Genomic DNA, 23,451 nt, shown 5'->3' with positions numbered 1-23,451 from the left:
CATTCCAAACCAGCTTCAGTTATTGTGAGACCATGCCACACTGATAAATAGGGCTAGAGAATGGCTTAGCAGCTAAGAGCACTTACTGCTCTGTACAATACCTAAGGTTCAGTTTCTAGCACCCATATGGTGGCTCACAACAAGTTGTAACTGCAGTTTCAGGGGATCTGATTCCCTCTTCTGATCTATGTGGATAGCTACATTCGCAACACACACACATTCACACCCCCCAATCCATACACACACACCCTAAAACAAAAAAAGAACAAATAAAATGATCATTTGCTTCGAATGATAAATATCTCCTCCAGCCCCAACACATTTTTGCCATTTATGTCGAAATTTAAAAGCAGAGCAAACATCTGTCAGACTAATATTTTGCTTTTTCATAAGTGCAACTTTTAATAAAAATTTACATCTAGATAAGATAAACAATCTTCAGATTTTTGAAACTTTAATAAGATTTTAAAAACATGACTTTAAACTGAAAAACATACACATTTTGCACACAGATATTGTAATATGAATCAACTCCAACTCCATTTGAAAACATGTGAATCAAATTACAGTTTTAGAAGTTAGTAATTCACATTTAAGCAAGTTAGCGCCTTGCTGAATTCAGCCTTTGTAAAAAAGAGACTTAGTGCATATTTTAACGGTACATTGTGACTGTGTACCATTTATTGGTTTTTCACCTTATTAAAGAAGATTACGTTCTTGAAGGTTGGTAAATAACGGCTAACCTCTTATGACATGGAATTTCCAATGGTAACAGTTACATTTTGTAACAGAACACTTTCTATAGATTTCTCTCCTATCTTAAAATTTTAAAAGCAATCATTGTAAGGATTGCATCAACATCAATTTAGCAGAGGAAGATCAAACTTTATTGAAACTGCTTGCATACAAAATATATTGCACTATAACCAAACAAATGTCAACATAAAATCCAATCTGTTGTCGCTAATATGTACAGAGAATATTGCCCAAGAGCAGTTACATTACAAGGTCATTCTACCTTGGTTAATTATCTACAGTATTTTAAACTGAACAGCTTACAGATGATGTGTGCAAGGTACCAATTTCTGTTTTCAAATACTATACATTCCCAGAATAAATAACTAGAAATCAACATTAATGTTTGGCAATACTTTTTAAAAGACCGTTTAATATTTGTGAAATCATGTGCAGTTTGTTATCATTTTATATGCTTATTTGTATGCAAGGAAAAGTAAATGAAAAATGAAAATTCAAAGAAACAAATTCACAAAGTACATCAGAGGCAGAACTTCGGTTTGTACGGCTCTGTACAGATTCAGTGGTACCCCTACTCGGAGTTATTTTTTAAGAAAAATATAACATCTCAGAGTGAAGGTCCTTCACATATTTTTCTTCAGTAAATTTCATTCATTAAAAAAAAAGAGAAACTCAAAAATAAGACTCAAACCATCAAAAAAGAAAAAAAAATTATTTGTTAACCAATTCTAGGTCTGCTTTTCAATTTCTGCGTATACATTAGACTTCATATTTCTTCCAAAGTTACAAAAAATTTAACCTGCTTTCAATGTTTCTCAGACAAAGTACCTCTACTTCTGAGGGTTACTAAGTGTTCAAGAAAATGACCTTCATATCTCTCCCAAAGTAAGCTTTAACGTAAAATATGAATGAAAAACAAAATTTGGGGAGGACAAAAGAAAAAGTCTCTCATCATCAGGCCAAAGAGCAGGCATATCCTACTAACTTTAGACCAGGAAGATTTGCAAGTAGCTGAAAACATTTTTTTAGCCTCTCCCAAATGAAAAGATAGTTATTTCTTCTCCTGTCTATACAGAAAAATTACACATCCCTTCCAATAACACTATTTGTCATACTTCAGTGCAACAAAACAAAAACAAAAAACAAGTCCTATTCTTTATACTGCCTAAGCTGATGTTTATGTAAAGAAAAAAAATATGGAAAGCATGCATTCTTCTATAAAGTACTAATGTTTGACAGGGTTTGCTACATCTTTAACATTTAGTGTTTCCAACTTATCTTCCCTGAACTCTGCATCCAAATATAATATTCCTACCTGCCAAGATATAAAAAAGGCACAGATCATACAACTTTTTTTTTTTGCTAATGAAAATGACAAATGTCACATCACACACGTTTCAGAGTCCACTAAAATACTGGAAAAGTGGACCAAAACATAAACTGACACAGGACATGAAATGGCACGGCATTTCATGGAGACTTTATATGAGACTGAAGACAGAGATCTAGTATGATTACCACAAATGTGATTTACTCAGAAAGACTGAAACGTACTGCTGAGTTATAGCCCAATGCAGAAAAATGGTCCTAGTTAATAAAGATCACTGCTTAGTATTTTTAAAAAATAAAAGTAAAATCCTGCCCTGAAGTGTTAAGTGTACTTAAAAGTTATGCTTCAAATTTCAAGATCTTTTGTGCAAATCTGGAAGATTGTATTTTATGGCCAATATCAAAATAATTCTTTGCAGAATTTGTGTTCATTTCATGCTCTGTGCCATCTTGCCTACTACTTGTCTTTGGCCTAACAAGGTTTTCTAAAATGGAGTAAGAATCACGGAAATGGTAGAGGAAATATAACTTCGGAATTATGCAGTTTAGGGTACTCCATTCACGAGTGGTTGCTGCCCATCCACGCTGTCTGGCTTTTCCTTCTTCTGGTTACGATCTTTACCCGTGCGCAGTCGGTTCCCTTCACTGGAGGCATTCTGAAATGGTTTGGTGTGGACACTCTTTTCATTATTGCAGTCAACTCTGATCTAAAACAAGTTATGGTGGTTTTATATATATACACACACAACAGATCCTACTTGAATGGCCTGACAATGTTAAAAGGGGAAACAGAGGTAGATGGATCTGAGTCCTTAGCCAGCTTATTTTGCAACAACTGTGAAAACCAGGGACACACAATGTCTTATTATAGCTTCACCAGAATGAAAACTCAAACAACCCATTCAAGAGCTAACTTTACTTTCCACCTTTACATTTATCTTAAGTTTAAGTAAGGTCTTCTCCACCTGATCTCCCTTTCTCCACCAAAATTCTCCACCTGATCACTTAGAAACCTCCTCTGTAGCTGCTTCAAAGTCTAAATACTGGGGGCTAGGAAGACAGCTCAGCAGTTAAGAGCCCCTGTTCTTCAAAAGGATCTGGGTGCAGCCCTAGTGCCCAATGGTGGCTCACAACTACCTGTAACTTCAGTTACAGGAGATCTAATGCCTGGTGCACCTATATACTCATACACATAAAATAAATAAATTTAATAAGAAGACATTTTAAAATTCTAAATAATGTTCTGGCATAAATTTTTGGTCTTAGTTTGTATCAGTCTAGTATCAACTGTAGAAAAATAGTAGTGTTACTTTCTAGGAACTTTTATTTCAGTAACAAGAATCATATGGTTCTATAACTTGAATGCTGAAGAATAGAATGACAAGGGGAAATCTGGAAACAATGATTTGTAGAACTAGAATCCTAGGAAGGTATAAAGATTAATGTAATTTAAAATACCATTCTAAGGGGCATAAACTAAAGTGTGAATACTGAATACTACTAACCTTTTTTATTCTGCTCCTTCAGAAACTACTATTAACACTCCTTTAGATTTGGTATGAATTACTTTTATTTTTTTGGACTTTTGAGACAGGGTTTCTCTATTGCTTTGGAGCCTGTCCTGGCACTCACTCTGTAGACCAGACTGGCCTTGAACTCAAAGAGATCCACCTGTCTCTGCCTCCCAATTGCTGGGATTAAAGGCGTGCGCCACCAATGCTCAGCCAATTTGATATGAATTCTACAGATTGTACTATAAAGATTTTGAGTTAAAATTAGCCAATAATGTGTATTGCTTTCTAGTCAGAAAGGAACTCTTATTAAAAGTTTAGACTGAACAATTACAAAAAAAAATTCAAAAAGAACAGGAATTCTGAGTATTAGATACTAAAGTCTGAATGTCTATCACTCCACCATATACTACCTAAGTGACTGTGGGCACTGAACTGCAGCTTCTGTTTACTTACCTATAAATTAGATAATAAAACTTCTTACCTCAGTGGATTACTGTAAGATTAGGTGAGATAAAACACACATGAAGCAAGCACTTAGTAGAGGAGCCTGGATATGTTCAGGGAGTAAATTTGAAATTACTTAACAACTGGTTAAGCACTGACAAAGCTACTTGAGAAAGGATCCTAGTCTGTGCATGTAAATGAATAGCTGACCCACAAGGACATGGAAACTAGCTAGACACCATAAGCCCTATCTTACTATGACTATGAGACAAATGAAGTCAAGATGCCATCCCTAAAGTTAAAGGGAGAGGGGACCTGACTTGGGTCACTTAAACATTTCATTCAGAATATTCTTTTTTTGGATATTATAATGCGGTCTGAAAATTATAATGTGGTCACCAGTGTTCACAAATACTTAAGACCACATATCCTCTGGAGAAATCCTCATATTTGTGTATTTGTCACAAAAGATTAAGCTTGTCCACAATTGTAATGCTGAAGAAAAAATATTTAATATACTACAAATATGTTTAAAAATAAAGTAAAATAACTTCTCAAATCTCAAATGGCCACATTCAAACTACTTAGATGGAAAGAATCACCTAAGTTTTACCTGCAGGGATCCATCGGCTGTTCTTCCTTTAGCCTCCCTTGGATTACGTGGACGATTATCTGTTCGGGAATGATCGTCGTTTCCTATATGAACATTTTTAGAATGTCAACAGTTAGTGACTCTAAAAAACTTGCTAGAAATTCTGCACTTTCAGATTCCCCACTTACATCAACAATATAAATGAAAATACAATAAAGAGTCTACTAATTCCAAGTATACAGTGGATAATAATCCATTCTCCCAATAAGAAACAAAATATCCTGAAGGTACTATCTTATGAATCAACAGGTCAATCTAGTTTAACAATCAGTTGCTGATTAGAAACCCCATAAATAGTATGAATTAGTTTTTAGTTTTTATTCATAGTTTTCACAAATCATAAGGAAGGTGTTAATCTGGCACTACACAAACAAAAAAATAATCATTTGCTATGATGATAAGCACAAGATAGGTAGGTGATATTGCCAAGATTTTTTACTCAGCTTCAAACAGTTAATCTTAATTTTTATTTTTCTTTAAAACATATTACATTTTTATTAATTTATTTTGGGGTGTGTATGTGTTGGGATACATATACCACAGCTTACATGTAGAAGACAGAGGATAAAATAGCATGTTACTTCATTCCTTTCACCATGTGGATCCTGGGGATTGAACTATGGTCTCAGGCTTGGCAGCCAAGTATCTTTCTCTACTGAGTAATCTCAGTGGCCCTTAACCTTTACATCTCAGTTATGTAAACCACTATACCTTTGAAGCCTCCTCCTCTTCCTCTTCCTCCTTGTCCTCTTCCTCCCCCTCCACGCCGCCGTCCGTCTCCTCTGCGCAGGAAGCTCTCCCTCTCTTCCTCTGTTGGAGCTAATGACCAATCACTGAGTTCGTCTCTGTGGTCAGATTCTGTTTCAGAAGCATTTGATGCTTCAGAATTAGTTCCTATCGAGAGTTAAAAGTTATATACCATTGTCTGACTTTTAAAAAAGGTTAACAGAAGCTTCCAGAGATGAAGTTTCAGGGGTGACTCAATATTCTTCCCAATTTAGAAGCCTACCAAATATATTCATTTCCTATGTTTAAAAACAAGCAATTATAAATTCAAAATGAAGGGCTTCTCATATCCGAGGTAATTTTGGTTTTACTTTCTTTTAAAGAAAAGGTGTTTTGTTACCTACCTAAGTTCAGACCTGAATGTGCCATATCTTTAAATAACTGTGATCACGGAGGGAAAATTGTCTATAAAAATGCAATACTTTGATAATAAAAACTTCTATAACGAGAACTTTTAATATCAGGCACGGGAAAGAAGAATGTGCACATTTTGGCCAACTCTAAAAGGGGCCAATAAAGGCCAGCACGGTGTTTGTCTCAGGGAAGGGTGTCTTGTGGGATTATCCCCAATGAAAGGGGATAAGCATTCCTGATGCATGGCCCACAATCTTCCCTCCCACTCCCAGTGGTAGACTGACTGAACAAAGGATCACTATAAAACAATACATTATGTCTGAGGAGTTAATGACATACAGGATGGGAGTGGGGGAAAAGAGCTCCACAGTGAGGTGGAAATTCATTGGTCAAAAGAACAAACTGTTGGGAGAAGGGTTAAGGGTTAGGTTCAAGGTTGGCCTTATGAGTAGGTGTCTCTCCCCACTCTGGAATATCAACTCTACTACCTCTCTCTCTTCCTCTGTTGGAGCTAATGACCAATTATAGCTTCACCATTATAGCGTCACTCCTGTGGATCTTGAAGGCTTTTCCATCTTAAAGAGTTCCCTTTTGAAATGCAAATATTTGTGAGATGGATTATACCTTATACCATCATTAGCAAGTTACATAATAGATACACAGTCGAGCAAGAAAGACAGTAGGAACTCGTAGGTGGGCACTGGGTTCACTGAAAGTTACTGGGATTAAAGAAAGAAGCACGGATAGAAGAGCTGGGAAGGCAAAGAGATACTTTGCCTACTTCTTGACTGTGCCTAGGGCTGACTTTGGCCATGCCCCTCAAAATCACCTTATGAGCCACAGGATGCAGACCCCTGATTTACACAGTCCATCCAGCAAGTATGACCAGCACATGCCTGACAAAAAAATGAGCCACAGTACACAAATGAAAAAAGTTTTGGCTATACAGTAATAAAATCAGAAGAGGTCTTAGGTCATCAACACACAAGGGCTTAAGCAAATTCATCCCCATTCAGAATATGGACAGAACTCACAACTGCCCTGTGAACTATGTGTATCATTAGAAGGCTTTTACTCTACATGTCTCTTGAAAAACAATTTGACCCACTGTGAGTTGGAAACCATGTAGTGAGAAACTGTTATTATGGAGTTCTAATGAATAGTAGAGATTAGCAGCTATTAAGTCTAGGAACAGATACAGTTACTGAGGAAAATGCTTAGTTTGTACCTGAAGTATATCCAGGACCGCGTCTGCCGTGCCCCCTATTTCTGTAAGGTCTACTACCTCGACCCATTCCTTGACCATCATCAGTCACATAGCCTTTTTCCTTATCTGTACGATTTGGTGGTGGTCTAGAACTAGCTCCAATTTGTCGCAACTGCTCATCAATTTGTAATCTCTCCAAACGCAACTGGTCTACTTCCTATTTAAAATATACAAGATAACAGTAAAAATAATTTGACATTTTACTTAGTAATACCTTTCTCCTTTTCATCAGATAAAAAATATACTGGAAAATTTCAATTTCAATTCTAAATTTATAGTAAACACTGTTAACAAAGAATTATCAGAAAACTGAATGGTCTTAAAAAGAAAGATTACTATTGATACACTTACTGATGGCAAGACTTAAGAGATATAACAAAAACACCCAGTTTTAAAATTATACTGAAAAAAATTAAGGTTGTGTGATTTGGCACTACTACTCAATTAGGCTATGGATAAAGCAGAGATGTTAGTTTTGGGACTTTTTGATATAAAATTGACTAAAAACAATACTAAGAAGTATGAAAATACAGATAAATGACATACATTTAAGGTTGAATCAACAAACCTTTAAAAAATCACATTATAAATGAGCTCAGTGAAATTATTTTTTTCAGTTAATATTTTGATTTACAAAGGATTATGCTTGGGGTATTTTTTTAAAGAACATGTATTATTTTTGGATATAGTTATACAATTAAGGATCATTTATTTTGAATGAACTGAAAATGCTAATATTCCTTTAAAAGGTTAAAAAAAACCTAGGTCTCACATCAAACTACCTGGATCTCACATCACTCCTGAATACCTCTTAAAATACTAAAACTCTGCTTAAACAAATATAACAAACTATGCAAATTGAGTTGAACAAAATATATCAACTCCAAAATGCACCGATAGACCCTTACATACAGTGTGTGCAATAACTTGGATTCCGTCAAATCTAGATGAAAACTTCATTTTAACCCTTGCCTTTCTAATATACCCAGGATCATCTCACTTATTAGCTACAGGTAATAAGATCTGTAACTATAGCAAATATTCAGTGTATCAGTCAAGAAGAGGTCATACAAACTAGGTTGTTAAAATCTTGTTTCTGACATCTGGAAAAGAAAAGGTCAGACTGAGAGAGAATCTACAGTGAGTTTTACTTTTTCTCTAACCAGAATCTATAATAAACTGGGTAGAAAAAAAGGAAAGACTATAGCTGAGTGAGTGGCTTCCTCTAAAAGTATATTTCTAGCTCATGGAATGTGTTATGTAGATATTGCATAACAGAATGAATTCCAGGGTTATTCTACTTTGACAAAGCAGTCGGTTTTGGTGAGATGCCAGACCCAACCAAAAGATGATTTGAAGATGCAAAGAATGGCAACAGGACAGCTGCCAATAATCAGAAAAGAAAGCATTGTTGAAAAAAACAAGGGACATGATACAATGCAGCCCTTCCTATCTAGGTCATAATAGTAATTTTAAGCTAAAATTGTAAAGGAAAACACATATGACAGATTGCACATAAAACACACTGTCCAACAAAAAATAAGTAAGCAAATCAAAGTGGCATCCTACCCATGCAAACCTTGCTGGATGAAACCTTCCCACTTTTACTTATTAACTGATCACCATTAAGAATGAACAAAATGACCAGGTACTGCACCTTTATTCTTTCACTCTTGCTTACTAGCAGACTGATTCACATCTTATTCTTTTAAGTCAGCAAACACAACTTAAGATAGTATCATAAATAAAATAGATTATTTTGTAGATTTTTTCAAAAGACCTATATAATAATTCTGGTATATGAATTTTTTTCAGAAATAAGACACCGTAAAAATGAAAACAATATTTCATTTCATTAAATTTTATGACAAATTTGTGCCAAAGGGAATTTGAAAAAGCATTTAGTATAGGGTAGTGACTTGCCTAAAGTCACTTAGCTAGTTCGCAGCTATATTGGCAATCCCGTGCTCTTTCCACTAAAAGCCTCCGGGTTCCTACTTCCCAGCTTGCAAGCTAAAGGAGGCATAACAGTAACAACAGTAAAATGAGTATACACAAGAAGACATAAGTAGTTTGTATTTTGATTAATATAATATAGAGAAAAGTATGAAGAGTAAACATTTACACTGAGGACTTCATGAAATACTAGGATTTCCTTAATAAATGACATAAAAGGAACAACAAAGGCAAGTGCTATAAACACAAAATTTAGTTTGGAAAACATCCACAAAAGCTAGAAGGTTCAATTATATTAACAGGATACATACATATATATATATGCGTGTGTGTATGTATATATGTGTGTGTATGTATATATGTATACACACATGCACACATATATATACACCTAATTGAGTGTTAAGGGTTTAACAGAAAAAGAACTATATATATATAGGAAAGTATTGAGAACTGGGTGGGATATTAGCCCTAAGATTTACAATGAAAAACTCTTCAAAAAAATCAAGAAATGAACTAAAACAATATATTTATTATTTTTACAAGGTCATACATGGTTATACATAGCTTAGAAAGAACAGTTTTGGAAAGATTTACTATACAGTTTTTAATAATTTTAGCACAAGAAGATTGGAAGTTAAAAGTCATCCTGTTCTCACCTTCAAATAGTTCAGATGATAATCCAAAAGAACAGTGGCATTAGCGATGCTGTCTTTTGTTCCCACAAAAACAAATGGTACCATACCCTGAAAAAGAAATTGTAATAGTGAACCTAAAGAACCAGTGATGATTAATCTGAAAAAAATAAAACAACAAAAGGCAACACACAGACACACACACCCTAGCATAGGGTCTGGCAAGCAACAAGCACACAAACATCTGTTTAAAATATAAATCATTTGTAAAACCAAGTTTCACATCTGAATAAGGACAGATCAATATAGTGAGTCCTCAAATACAAGATTGTTTTAAAAGACTTCCATTTAATGTTGGCAAAATAACAAATATATAACTAAAAATTATACAAGTCTTACTGTGAGATGTGTAGTGTAAACGAGATGAATACTTAAGCTTTAATTTATTTATAAGTTACATCTAAATCAAATTTAGTTTAAAATCAGCAGGGATACAAATGTAAAAAACAAACTTAATTTTGCTAACCAAATCAATAGAATTAAAATCAAGAACAAAAATTAGAATAAATTAAATACACCGAGTAATCTGTACACGTACAATAAAAGTCAAGGCAGAATCATAGCCATAGTGTTTAACAAGTCCATATAAACCTCAAAAATATATTATGAAAATCTTACAAAGTTCAATCATGAGAAAAACTTTGATCTTCTATGAATACCACTTTAATATAGGGATAATTTTAAAGGTACAATCTAAATATTTGTACTTAGCATCAGTATAAAAGAAAAAAACCAAATCATTCCATATCACAACCAGTAGGGAAGACTAGCTACTGGTGTACAAAGATGGGACAATTAAGGCACATTTTAAGTTGAGAACAGTTCAATTATTTTGCTACTAAACAAACATACATGGCTATTTGTATTTGCATATGGCTAACTAAAAGTATTAGTTACAAGTGTTTGGCAAAGCTAAGAGGTATAGGAGGTCAAGAAGCTGTCCCTTGAGCAAAGTGTTACTCCTTTCTTCAGAACATTCTCTTGGCACATGTAGGTATTGTTGGAATATTTTTCCCTGCTTGCATTTGGTATACAATAGGTTCAAGATAGGAAGGTAAGTACACAAAATTTTCTTTATCCCTCTACATGAATGTTACTGTTGATGAAGCATAAACCTGAACCATCAGAAAATACTGCTTATAGGCTAATTATCAGCTAGTAGACAAGGCATTGCCTCCCAGAAGCAATGACTATCTCAGCTATCAAGTGCTGTTGAAAACCTGTAAGGATTTTCTTTTCTGTACCACAATATATAAAAATCGTGCCCCACCCCCACCAAAAAAACCCCATATTATTCCTTTTCTCACTAGCACAGTCACAAAGGCATTAACTGTATTATTCACAAGTGTCAAATATCAAGTGACAGAATACTACATGCTTTCCACAAAAATAGGTTTCAAATTTTGTGTTGAAGATTTAATTAGGGTGACTTTGAAAAACATCATCTAAAACTATTTTCTCTTACAACATGGCACAAACTGTTGAGAGTACCCAGAGACTACTCTTAAGTGCTTCATCAGAAAATCTGAATAAACTGAAAGAAACAGAATACCTATACTAGGACAAAATGGTTCTCTGTTCTAAGATGAGAAGTAGGATGCACAGCAGAAAGGAGTATCTGATCTACTCACTTGTAGTTATAGTTCTCTGTATAAAATGGCATTTTGCTTTTAGTCTCTTCTAAGTCATACCATACTTATTATAAGCAATTAAGGTCACGTAAAGGACCCTGACCTCAAGGAGCTTACAATGTTGTTGGGGAAACCAACAAGAAAACATCTAATAACATTATACTCTGATTGAGCACACAGGAGCATGGAGCAGGCAGGAGACCTATGGTAGGTAGACAAGGAAAGCTTCACATACAACATGGTCAAAGTGATATGGTAAATGTAGGAGAAAGAACAGTTGGGGTAGAATAAACCCACACTCAGTTTTCCAGTGGACAAATCCAGAAGCAGCAAAGATTATGATAACTTTATTTTCAGAGAATTCCAACGCCTTCAGTATGGCTTAAACTTCCCTAGAAGACACAGGGGAAGACTGGTAGGAAACAACACTGGACATGTAAGGGAAGACCTTCTAAGTGAAATTATGTTGTTTGAGATTTAATTTAGACCAGGGCCATGGATGCGAATACCCATGAACACTTCTCCACCAGCCCACAACCATGAGGGTCATTTGTAGTCTTTCTTAACAAGGGGAATAAACATTAAAATATCAACTTAAAATGTATTTTTCAAGGAATGGTTTCCTACCTGCCAAGCCTTGGGTTCAGGTTTCTGGGGTTCCCCTGCTACAACTGATGAAACCACTAACACCTAAAGTAGTATAAGGAATGCAAGTGATGTGATTAACTATAATGAACGATACACAGAAGCCTGAACGCAGGACTTTCACTGCAGGACTTCTAAATGCATTTCTAAATAGGTTAGCTCAAATAGTGAAGACCAGTTTCTAAAATATGGCTTTAAGAAATAACTAGCATTATCTAATAGAAGGTATACTTTGACTTATAACACCTGCAAAATTTAAGGAGTTACAGCATGGAAAAAAAGTCCACCCTCAACAGAAAAAAGTGACCCCATTAGGTTTACAGCTTAAGATTTGTCACTGTGAATAAATCAAAAAATATCCATTACTTTGGTTCGTAATCTCATATGGTATCAATCATATGTGAAACCATAGAATATGAGTAGCCTACAAATCTAACCAGAGAAAATAGCTCAAATACCAAATGTGGCATCAGAGCCAAAGATATTACTTTTAATGTGGTTAGAGGTGACAAATTAATTCTTACCCTCTGGACTTTTGTACTGTTAGGTTGAGAAAAATGGGTGCTGTTTTCCTTTGTATCTAAATGTTTCTTTTCTTCAGAGGAATTAGGTCCAACCCTTGAATTATTGGAAGGTAGGGAATTTGGTGGCATAATTTCCTTGATAAAAAACATAAAACACAAAAGATAAAAAGTACCAATTTTAAGATTATTTAGTTCCATTACTGTGTTAATGACTTCTTCTTGTTAAGCACAGCCAGTTAATTATTTATAAAGATATCTTAAAATTCAACATATTAGGAATAAATGTTTAACATTCACCTTTTCCTGTTAAGGATGATGTTTAAGAATAGTGATTGCTATAAAATGTTTTGACATATAAAATTACAAGGGGTAAAAATTATGCAATTAAAAACCAAACCAGGGGTTAGAGGAGATGGCTTAGAAATTAAGAGCATATACTTTGGTTTCTAGCACCCATATCAGACAGTTGACAACTGCCTGCAACTCCAGTTGAGGGGATTCATTCTTTCTTGCGTTCTCTCTCTCTGACACATACATACACTTTAATCAATAGAAAAAAATCTTTAAAAAACACCAAATGGATTTAACTTCAATTAAAATAACAATTTGCAAAAGAGAGCTAGTTAACATGAAAATTATGACCCTGTGTGTGGATAGTATTTTTTTGAGGATTTTAAAATTTTTATTGTTTCACTATTTCATGCATTGATATGATGCATTTAAGTCACTGTTATCCATACTCCTGTCTTGCATTCCACTCCTGCACCAATAGAAACTGTTTTTTCAAGAAGTCACCTCCTGACATTGCTTTCTTTTTGTGTGTTGGTCCACTGAGTTTAGTAAGAGCTACCTGCCTGAGCACAGTAAGGAGGTTATTTGATGGAAAGGACAACTCATCTGTGGCTACAGCATTGAAAAAAAGGACAGGCTCTTCCACAATGTCCACTAATTATCAATAGTCCCTCTGGAGGACTGCATCTTACACCAATAATTTTTATTTCTTTTTCTCTGAGATATAGACATCCATTTTTGTAAAATGTGTTTAAGATGTTTAGCTGAAGCAACATAGCTAAAACAGACAGTGAATTGGCAGGAAAGTAAGAGTAGTTTTAGACAGAAGATAAGAAACTGCACTTTTTAAATTTATAGGTAAAGTGGATAGTATCTTCAGAGTACAACTGCATAAAGAGTCATGTTCTCTCTTCTCACACTCCACACAAATACTTCAACGTTTACTACCAATAAGCACATATCCAAAGCAGATATAAGAATGAGGGTTGTAAAAGTCAAAAATGAGGATATTGGAGAAAGTGATTGTATGTGCAAAAAAAGCACACACAGAATGAACACACTTAATATACAACCCTTAAAAATATTTACAAAGGCTTCCTTCCTTCCTTCCTTTCTTTTTTGGTTTTTCAAGATAGGGTTTCTTTGTATATTTTGGAGGCTGTCCCAGACTCACTCTGTAGACCAGGCTGGTCTTGAACTCACAGAGATTCCCCTGCCTCTGCCTCCCGAGTTCTGGGATTAAAAGCATTAGCCACCACTACTTGGCTTTCTATACATTTTACTTGTCATTAATTGCTGATGCAGTGATGTTTTTTATAATAGCAAACTCATGACTACCCATTATAAGATTACAGGTTTAAAATGACTAAAGTCCAGCATTAGAAAACATTGTCACAGTGTGGTGCTAGTGCACACCTTTATTCCCAGTACTTGTGAGGTAGAGGCAAGTGGATCTCTGTGAGTGTGGGGCCAGCCTGGTCTACAGAGTGAGTTCCAGGACAGCCAGGACTACATAGAGAAACTGTCTTGAAAAAACAAAAACCAAATGAATCTAAGCCAAAACAGGTAAGTCTATTGTCCATAGTATCGAGCATTTCTGATAATCAGAACATTTATATTCATGCTCAGTTTTAGAGCATATGCCCAGCAGGCCCAAAGCTCTGGATTTGATTCTCATCATTACAAAAAGGAAAAAAATATTATATGGATATAGTACACAGGGAATTCTATATGATTAAGTCAAATAAAACAATAGAAAACTCATTCTCTTTTGACAAACCAGAAACATAAGCACTATTACATACCTCTTCTTGTGGGACATTTTTCTCATTTTCAGCCTCAATCCTCACCCTCACAACTCCTGACTTGTCCACGATCTCTTGAATCAGTTTTCCATTTTTTCCTATTACTTTGCCTAAGAAATAAATAATTCATGTTTGGCTTTGAGAAGACATCACTCAAATCCTATAAGACACTCTACTATAAACTATCTTACAGATTCATGTATACATACTGGATTATAAGATTGAAAACAGAAGCTGTTTAAGAAGATAGTTTTAATTATAATTTAATCTCTTTGGTTAGGTCATTATTTAACCTTCTTTGCACAGGTACTACAGCTGATTAACCCTTGTGAATTGATTGGGTAATTTTAAAATTTTAAAGGTAATTAAAAGAGAACCTCTTATTTTACATAGAACCATATACTTTAAACTTGCTGGTACTATGGTATTTACCATCCTGTAAAGTTATACAAAGGAGATGAAGGAAAAGACAGATAATAAATGCATTTGCTCATTTGACAATGTCAATTCTTATATAGCTCTGCTTCACATTTCCTCACTTATATATAGAATTGTGTATGACACAACCACAAAGGATGGTCTTAAGTTTCAAAGGAGCTTAGGAGGTGTATAAATATCTAAAAGGAACAAAGATTCTTCAGGTCAATGTTACTAACAATATTATTTCTACGCATGATTCACAATTCAAAGCAGCATATTCACAACTAAAGCTCACTTTCAGATAACACAAAACTCTGATGAAAAAGCTTAGAAGCACTCTTCAGTAATATCTGTAGAAATTCAGAATAATCAACTACTAGTAATAAGTAGCACTTGATTGTTTACCTCATTTTGTAAAATTCAATTATATACAAAACTGGACACAATTGCTTTCATACCCACCATCATACATCAGTGTAAAGTATGAATTTACAAATTAAGCACTAGTAATTCTAGAAACCTATGTAGGAGGCATACCAGATTCCAAGGGCTCAGCCATGAAATGTAAAGCACTTACACACAGTATGAGGGAAGTGCTGCTATATGCTTGTTCTACCACCTAGTTGCTTCCAGCTAGTCTAAATAAGAATCTATTGCTGGGCGTTGGTGGTGCACGCCTTTAATTCCACCACTCAGGAGACAGAGGCAGGTGGATCTCTGTGAGTTCGAGGCCAGCCTGGTCTACAGAGCAAGTTCCAGGACAGCCTCCAAAACAAGACAGAGAAACCCTGTCTCAAAAAAACAAAAACAACAACAACAAAAAAACAATCTAACAAATGATCTTCTTGCAGAAGGGTTCGTCGATCTTGTAATCAGAGCTACAGTTTTGACATTCTTCCTTTGTGTGGCTTTTGTGTGGCTTCTTTATTCCTCCACCATGAGTTCTTTTGTCTGGTCAGTGGTTAGAGAACAGAATTCATGCTATTTAAGCAGGATTCCTAATTTAAAATCTGTAATTGTTTCTGCTTTGCTCTTCTCTTCTTCAAATGAATACCAAGTATATACATAAAACCTACCTGGAGTCTTTCCAGTTTGTTTTTCCTATATAATCCTTATGTATTTATGAATGTTGATTTTAATCAAGGTGTAAATTAGCATAAAGAAAATGGAAATTTTAGTGTGTTTCCATTAAGAAAATATCTTGATTACCCTAAGTACTGGTAAACAAACTCATTGTAAAAGTATGTAAAGAACAAGCAAATTTTTAAGGAAGATAAGTTGGTGTACATACTGAAGAGCGCTTGAGAAAAACAGATAATAAATCAGTAGGTGAAACTCTAGAAATCTCATGTAATACTGATTACAACGTTTTCCTGAACTCCTGCCTAGCAAACCTTACGAAAAAAAATCACTTTCTGAACAAGCCCAGAATTCCCAGTGTCATGGCAAGCTACCCCCAACCAGAATTCTCTCTTACTATCACACAGTTACCAAATATAGCTAAGCATTTCACCTACCATAGCATCATCAAAATAAACTTCAATGGACACCCAAGGTTCTAACATAATCATCTCATCCTATATGGTATGCATGAATCTTCTATACAACTGGTATGTGTGCTACCACAGTAACACTATATTCACCTACTTCTGTTTTAATATACATGTGAGCTACTAATTTTGCCAGTATTTGTACTTTATCTTTAAGCTGTTTTTTATTAATGGGTAAAAATATCATGACTCTTGGACATCTTTTGGAATTAGGGTCTTGCTATGTGTACCCCATGCTGTCCTTGAATTTGTGATTCTTCTGCCTGCCTCCTGAATGCTGGGCGGTAGTAGCACATGCCTTTAATCCCAGGAGGATTTCTGTGAATTTGGTGGCAGTCTGATCTATAGAGCAAGTTCTATGACAGTCAGCCAAAATTCTGTTACACAGAGAAACCTGTCTTGAAAAAGACCTGTCTGTCTGTCTATGTGACACTGGAAGATGATTAGATTCTATTTTGATAAAATGCAGCCTATAAGTCTTTTAAACTATGTACATAAAATACACAGGAAGTTTGTTCATTTTAAACTCCTACAAGAGATTAAGAGGTGATATGCACCAATCTCATTTATAAATTCAAAACACATTTTGGTTTTTCTTCTTGTTTTTACATAAAGCTATACCTTTGGCATGTTCTAGCAAACATAACTGAATTATTTGGTAATGCCAATGAAGAGTTCCTATCCTAAAACTAATCACACTGATGATTAGGAAACAGTATTAATCAATTTAAAATGAAGAATTACCACTGAATCCGTAAAATCCCTAGGATATTAGGAGTTAAATTTATCTTTCAAACTTAATGAATAGTATCATTTTATCAAATATATCACCAAACTATAAAAGCCTCAATTTTCATTCATTCTGAAAAAAGTTTAATGATATGATAAAAATGCTATGAGGAGGTTAGGGAAAATTTATTCTTTGAGATATTTATAGGTCTGAACTAACAAAGTATTTCTTGTATATCTTCTGAAAATAGAATCTTTGAGTATATATTTTCTATACACTGTAGGACAGGTAACATTTCAAAAATTGTTCCAATTAGATTACACTTCTCAGTGATAGAAAGAGATTTAATTGGTATAGAAGTTGTGTACAGAATTTTTTTGTTTTTTTTTTAAATTTTATTTTCCAGTTTAAATTTAGATAAGAAACAAGGTTGCTTCACAAGTCAGTTCCAGGTCCCTCTCCCATTCCCTCCCTTCCTCCCGTGCCCTCCCCCCCTCCCCCGTTATCCCCTCATTTCTCCAGGGAGGGCGAGGCCCTCCATGGGGGTGTGCATAGTGCAGAATTTTTTTGTGATATATATCAATAGTTATTTTTGACTTACCTACTAAGTTACGTGGAACTTGTATGACATCTTCAGCAAATTCCAGAAAGCTTCTAGCCTTTTTCACTGCATCTTGATCCTAATAAAGAAGGGTGAGTGGGTGTAGTATGAAGACAAAAATGATATGCCATTTGAAATACTGTTTGTTTGCTTGGGGGGGGGCAACTGGATTATTTAGTGAAATATTTACCTCTCCATAAATATGAAATGTGCAGGTATCCTCATCTAAATCAATAGCAGTGACCCCAGGTACTTTTCTAGCTTGCTGAATATTAGCACCATGAGTACCAATAGCTAGACCCATCAGATCTTCTCGTACGATAAACTGTTCATGAAATCTTGAGGCAAGCTGCCTTGAACTCTAAAGAGAAATGCACAACTGATGAACATACTTTATCAATTATGAAGACAATTTTATTTAGGTCAGCCATGTAAATTATCTTGACCCTATATATCAGGGTCCTGTAAATTGCTTTACTTGAAAACTAATTTTAGAATTACATCTAAGTTCTTTTTAGGCTACTGAAGGTCTGTGCCATTTAAAACATTTTTTTGTTAACAGGAAAGAGCTTGTTGACAATTTTTCAAGGTTACTTTTGAGAACCTATTTGCAAGGCTGCCTTTGTTATTCAATGATATCCACAATGTAATAATTAAGAAGCAGACAAAATAATCCCAATTACAAAACAGCTCACTTGGTCTGACAGACTCAATGCAACTTAAGTAACAAAATAAAAATACCATCTTTAAGGAAAAATTACTCACTGCACTTTTATTATAGATATATTAGTATTTTTTATAGAAATGGTATCAGTTTCATAATATATCATCAGCATTTTGCTGAAATGTGGCACTAAAACAACACAATATCTAAGGAAAGGAATTCTAAAACTTTCTGGCTTATCAGTTAAGTGAGAACACTTACAGAATATAGATTTCTCAAATTTGTTTCATATATGTGATCAGAGTCTGTAAGACTTTGTGATCTGGATCTACAAGCTTGATGAACTCTTTAAAATATTCAGCGATGACAAAACTAAGTTCCCATGATACCCCACACATGTGGATAATCACTACCTTTAAGTAGCATACCAAAACTGAATGTTTAGTTCTAGCATGCCATTAATGAAAACCAAACAGATTAGTGGCTCATGTTGAAAAATGGGTATTTTTTATAAGGATATATGAACCCCTTTAATATTAGTAGTGAAGAAAATAGGCATGCACACTAGTTTATCATTATTCAACACACCTGCTAATTTGAATGAATGTAAATATCTAATGTAAGGACTTTTAAAAGAAGAATAGTTATTTTTAAAGGAAATAGTAGCAAAGTGTACAAAATCTACGATTTTCCAAGAAGTCACAGTTTTGGATCTTGACTCATTAGCCTGGTTGATTCTTTCCATTGATAATTTATGGATACGCATAAACCAAAGGTATGGCAAAGAGCATTCAAGAAGAATTAGATGCTTAAGAAGAGGTATATGAGTACATTTTCATAATACAATGAAATTAAGAAGGTTGCTGTGGCCTAAAAGTTATGAGAAAATCACTAAACAAACCACAACATTGTGAACATGGGGGACCATCAAGAAAGAATGAGAGCAAAAAAAAAACTGGACCAGGTCTCAGTGGTCATTTGGAAAACAAAAGTAAAGTTTTCCTTTCCTTCTAAGAGTTTAATCAATCACACATCAAGTTGGAAAGTGGCAATTTTCACATCCTTGACTACCTTTTCTTTTAAACTGCAATTTGAAACTCCCCCTTTGTTTTGCTGTATCAACTGACAATTCCCCTAACGAAATGAATAATGAGGGCCTCTTCAATTTGACAACAATCTACTTGAGTTGGCACATTAAAATAAAATCCATTTAGTTTCTATGGTAATGGATGGAAGTACTAGATAGTTATCAATGAAAATAAATGTATGGTGATGGCAATTATTGGAGGATTAATAAAAGTAGATAAAATGCACCTTAAGAGACGAAATAGTAAGTTAGGGAAATAGCCTCTGGCAGGAATCTGAAGACAGGAGTTTTAAAGAGTGACAACCAATTAGAATGAAGAAGTTCTATACCCTTTTAAACAGAGATAAACATACATAATGAAAGGAATAAGATTAGATATTTAAATACTCTCTAGTACTTTAATGATAACATGTTAAATAGAAGAAGCATTGTCTCACTTTATAGCAGCTTTGACAAACTTGGCAAAAATGACTTGTGCAAAATTTCCTTAAATCACATGACTGCTGTGTAATTTCAAAACATCCGGCATGAAAACATTAGTATGATTATACTTTGAATAATTTACTATTCCAAACAATACGGAAATAGGAAACAAACAAGGTGCCCATACTCGAACTTGAGTTCTATGCAGTTATTTCTAGACAGCTTTACCAACAGTGCTAGGGAAAGAACATACCTCCAGTTGCTTACTGGCTTCTTCATTTCTCAGTATAAGAGACAGCTTAGTGCGCAGACTTCGAAAGTGCATATCAATCAACATGTGTGCTCGCTTTGAGGTGACTTCATTGATGGACTGAGTGATTTAAAGTTAACAACGTTGTTACTAAAGCAAATGCCCTAAATGGAATAAAGCAAACTGTACCATTAAGAAACACTCACCAAAATGACCAGCTGATAATTTTCTGGATCATAAGTTACAGAGAAGGCACCCACTGCCTTTTTAAAATCCTTATGTGCCGATTCTTTGGCACACCTAGAAATAAAAAAATAATCATCATTAGCATGAATGATCACCAGTCACCACCACAAATATATAAAGACAGAATTACACTAAGAAGAATCAAGGATTTATAATAAATTCCTTTTATTGTAAAATGCTTGATCTATTTACAAATTATGTTTTTTATACATCATTGAAATAGTCAAAGCAAACACTTGACACAATAAAGGGTAAAAAGGCAACTAATTAAAAATTTAAAAATGAGAATTTCATACGTGGAACTGTATCTGTATCACCTCCATCTTCTGCGGTCCCCTAGCTATTTTTCAAACATTTATTTACCCGTGTGTTACAATATGTGTACATGCATGATGTATATGAGTATACACATGGTGTGTGGGTACATGTGGGCCATGGCATGCATGAGGAGGTAGACGAACAACTTATTGGAGTTGCTTCTCTACTCCCACTACGTGAAACCCAGGGAGCAAACTCAGGTTGTCAGATGTGGCAGCAAGTACATCTATAGAATCATGAGTCCTAGCTTTACATCCCCTCTCCCTCTTTTGAGATATAATTTCATCATGTTATCCTAGATTAGCCTTAAATTATGTAGCTGAAGATGACTTTTACCTCCTAAGTGTTGAGATTACAAGTATGTACCACTACACATGGCTAAACAGTTAATGTTCTCAAGGAATTGCTGTTAGGGTTAGATTGCTGAAGCAGCCACAATAAAGGGAATCACTTTCTTCTGTGTAATTTCTGATTCTGTTTACATATAAGTCAATAACTTTCATGGGCCAAACTGAAACCTAGAGAGATAAGCCACAGGGTATCTGAATTTCTCTTGTTCTTTCTTCTTCTAAAGAAAAGCAGCTAAGTATGTTGAAAAAGAGCAAGAAATACATAACAATGGCTTGCATACATCATCTCTAAAATTAAAAAGAGGATTTGTATGTATTCTGAACAAAATATGACATTTTCTAGGGTAGAAGTCCATATCAGACTTACTGTACCTTTAAAGAAATCAAACTCTTTTTTTTTTTTTTTTTTGGTTTTTACGAGACAGGGTTTCTCTGTATTGTTTTGGAGGCTATCTGTCCAGCCAGGCCTCAAACTCACAGAGATCCGCCTGCCTCTGCCTCCAGAGTGCTGGGATTAAAGGCGTGCGCCACCACCGCCCAGCAGAAATCAAACTCTTATCTGACGTGTTTAACATCATTCCAGATAAGAGACTTTTCCAAGCCTCTTCAGCTTTAACTTTTGATAGAATTATCACTTTGTCATTCTCAAAATCTTAAAAGCTTATGAAAAAGTTGGTTTAGAGAACTTGAAGTATATTACACACTTTAGCCATATATAAGGTAAGCTTAAACAAATACAAGACTTGTTTGAATATACAACTAGAAAAACATTTTTTTTCTTTTCTACTGAAACCAAACTACTTTTGCCAAGACACTGAATTTAAAATCATACTATTTTAAAATTAACAATCTGAATTAGTAACCTATGCAAACTTACATTTATATATGCATATATGCATGCATATGTACATTTGTATAAAGCATACCCTTGCATGTTCCCAACATTTTTTCACATAGCATGTTTTGTATATCAACTTACATTTGTCGTAAATCTTCTGGCACTTCCAGTTTGATCTTATGGAAAGTATCCTTTGTAGCAGGTTTGTTGGGATTAACAGATCGTAGACGCTCAATTGTGACAATTTCATTATATGTAGCATCACAAGCTGCATATTCTATCACATAAAACTAAGAGAAATAAACAAAAGTCATTGTTAGCTATATTTTTAAAACAACACAAAAATATAATACCTTTTCCTGTTTTTTTAAAACAAGAATTAATAATAGCCCAGGCTAACCTAGTACTTACTATGCAGTCAAGGATGACCTTGAACCCCTGATCCTCCTGACTTAGCTACTTGAGTGCTGGTATTAAGGGCATGGATCACCCTGCCCCATTTGTACTATCATTTTGAATATAAACTTTCAGGGAGGGGGAGCTTTAAACAATGAAAACACATAGTATCTAATAAACCTATGCTAAAAACATTTTCATAAAACGACTTAAAATTAGGTAGTAATTAAAGATAGATACCAAAATAAAAATATAGTACCTGGGTTTAGAAAATGTAAATAGTATGAACAAATATCCATTTTCCTACCTCACCCTTTATCATCCTCACTTTAGCTAACCACCAACAGCAAGGCTCTTTTTCATTTGCTCTGGAATAAACCTACACAAAAATTACAAAACAGAATATTTATGATTAATATAATTTAGAACCAGCATATATCAGACATGTCATATCTTTGAAATCATGTGCTACATGCCTTCAACCAAACTGTACCTATATACTGACCTAGATGAAGATATGTAACTGGAAACAACTTGAGAATTTACTATTAAAAGCACTTTGCTTACCTCTTTGCTCTATGTCAGTAATGCTTAGTACTCTCAACATGGAAACTTAAGAAAATATGACATCCATAACATGGTTAGATTTTTCTTCTGTAGGTACTTAATGAACTACAAAGTTGTATCTGAAATAATTTAAACATTATTTTGTTTTATTCTAGTAAGTAAAACTAACCCAAAGTTATAGACACCAGCTACAACTACCTGTTCATTAACTCCACTAATCACTTAGCCCACTAGGGTCCTGGCCTTTATCTTTCCTGAAGGCTACTCTGTTTTTCTGGCTCTTCTTCTACATAAAAAATGGATAGATCTATGCTGGCAATCTTCTGAATACCACTTTTCTGGCTCTCGCACACAATTCTCAT

At 34.6% G+C, this 23,451-nt stretch overlaps 1 protein-coding gene across 12 annotated transcripts in view; it reads right to left on the bottom strand.

The window, feature by feature from the left end:
• Positions 1-376: 376 nt before the first annotated feature.
• The window catches only part of Fmr1 (FMRP translational regulator 1), a 37,904-nt gene continuing 14,829 nt past the window's right edge, over positions 377-23,451 (bottom strand). The window contains exons 4-17 of one of the 12 annotated variants that reach the window (XM_040744685.1): positions 22,830-22,901; positions 22,268-22,416; positions 20,581-20,674; positions 20,378-20,494; positions 18,141-18,311; positions 17,951-18,029; positions 14,650-14,759; positions 12,554-12,688; positions 12,012-12,074; positions 9,718-9,804; positions 7,064-7,259; positions 5,407-5,589; positions 4,657-4,739; positions 377-2,792 (exon numbers count right to left, since the gene is read on the bottom strand). In XM_040744685.1, coding sequence (XP_040600619.1) covers positions 2,631-2,792; positions 4,657-4,739; positions 5,407-5,589; positions 7,064-7,259; positions 9,718-9,804; positions 12,012-12,074; positions 12,554-12,688; positions 14,650-14,759; positions 17,951-18,029; positions 18,141-18,311; positions 20,378-20,494; positions 20,581-20,674; positions 22,268-22,416; positions 22,830-22,901 — 1,701 coding nt within the window. In that variant the 3' untranslated portion in view covers positions 377-2,630. The other 11 variants (XM_040744686.1, XM_040744689.1, XM_040744690.1 and 8 more) reach the window with 11 other exon arrangements.

The sequence above is a fragment of the Mesocricetus auratus genome, unplaced genomic scaffold (genome assembly GCF_017639785.1).
Source record: "Mesocricetus auratus isolate SY011 unplaced genomic scaffold, BCM_Maur_2.0 Super-Scaffold_100003, whole genome shotgun sequence".
Taxonomy (NCBI): domain Eukaryota; kingdom Metazoa; phylum Chordata; class Mammalia; order Rodentia; family Cricetidae; genus Mesocricetus; species Mesocricetus auratus.
This window is presented reverse-complemented; position numbering and strand designations above follow the sequence as displayed.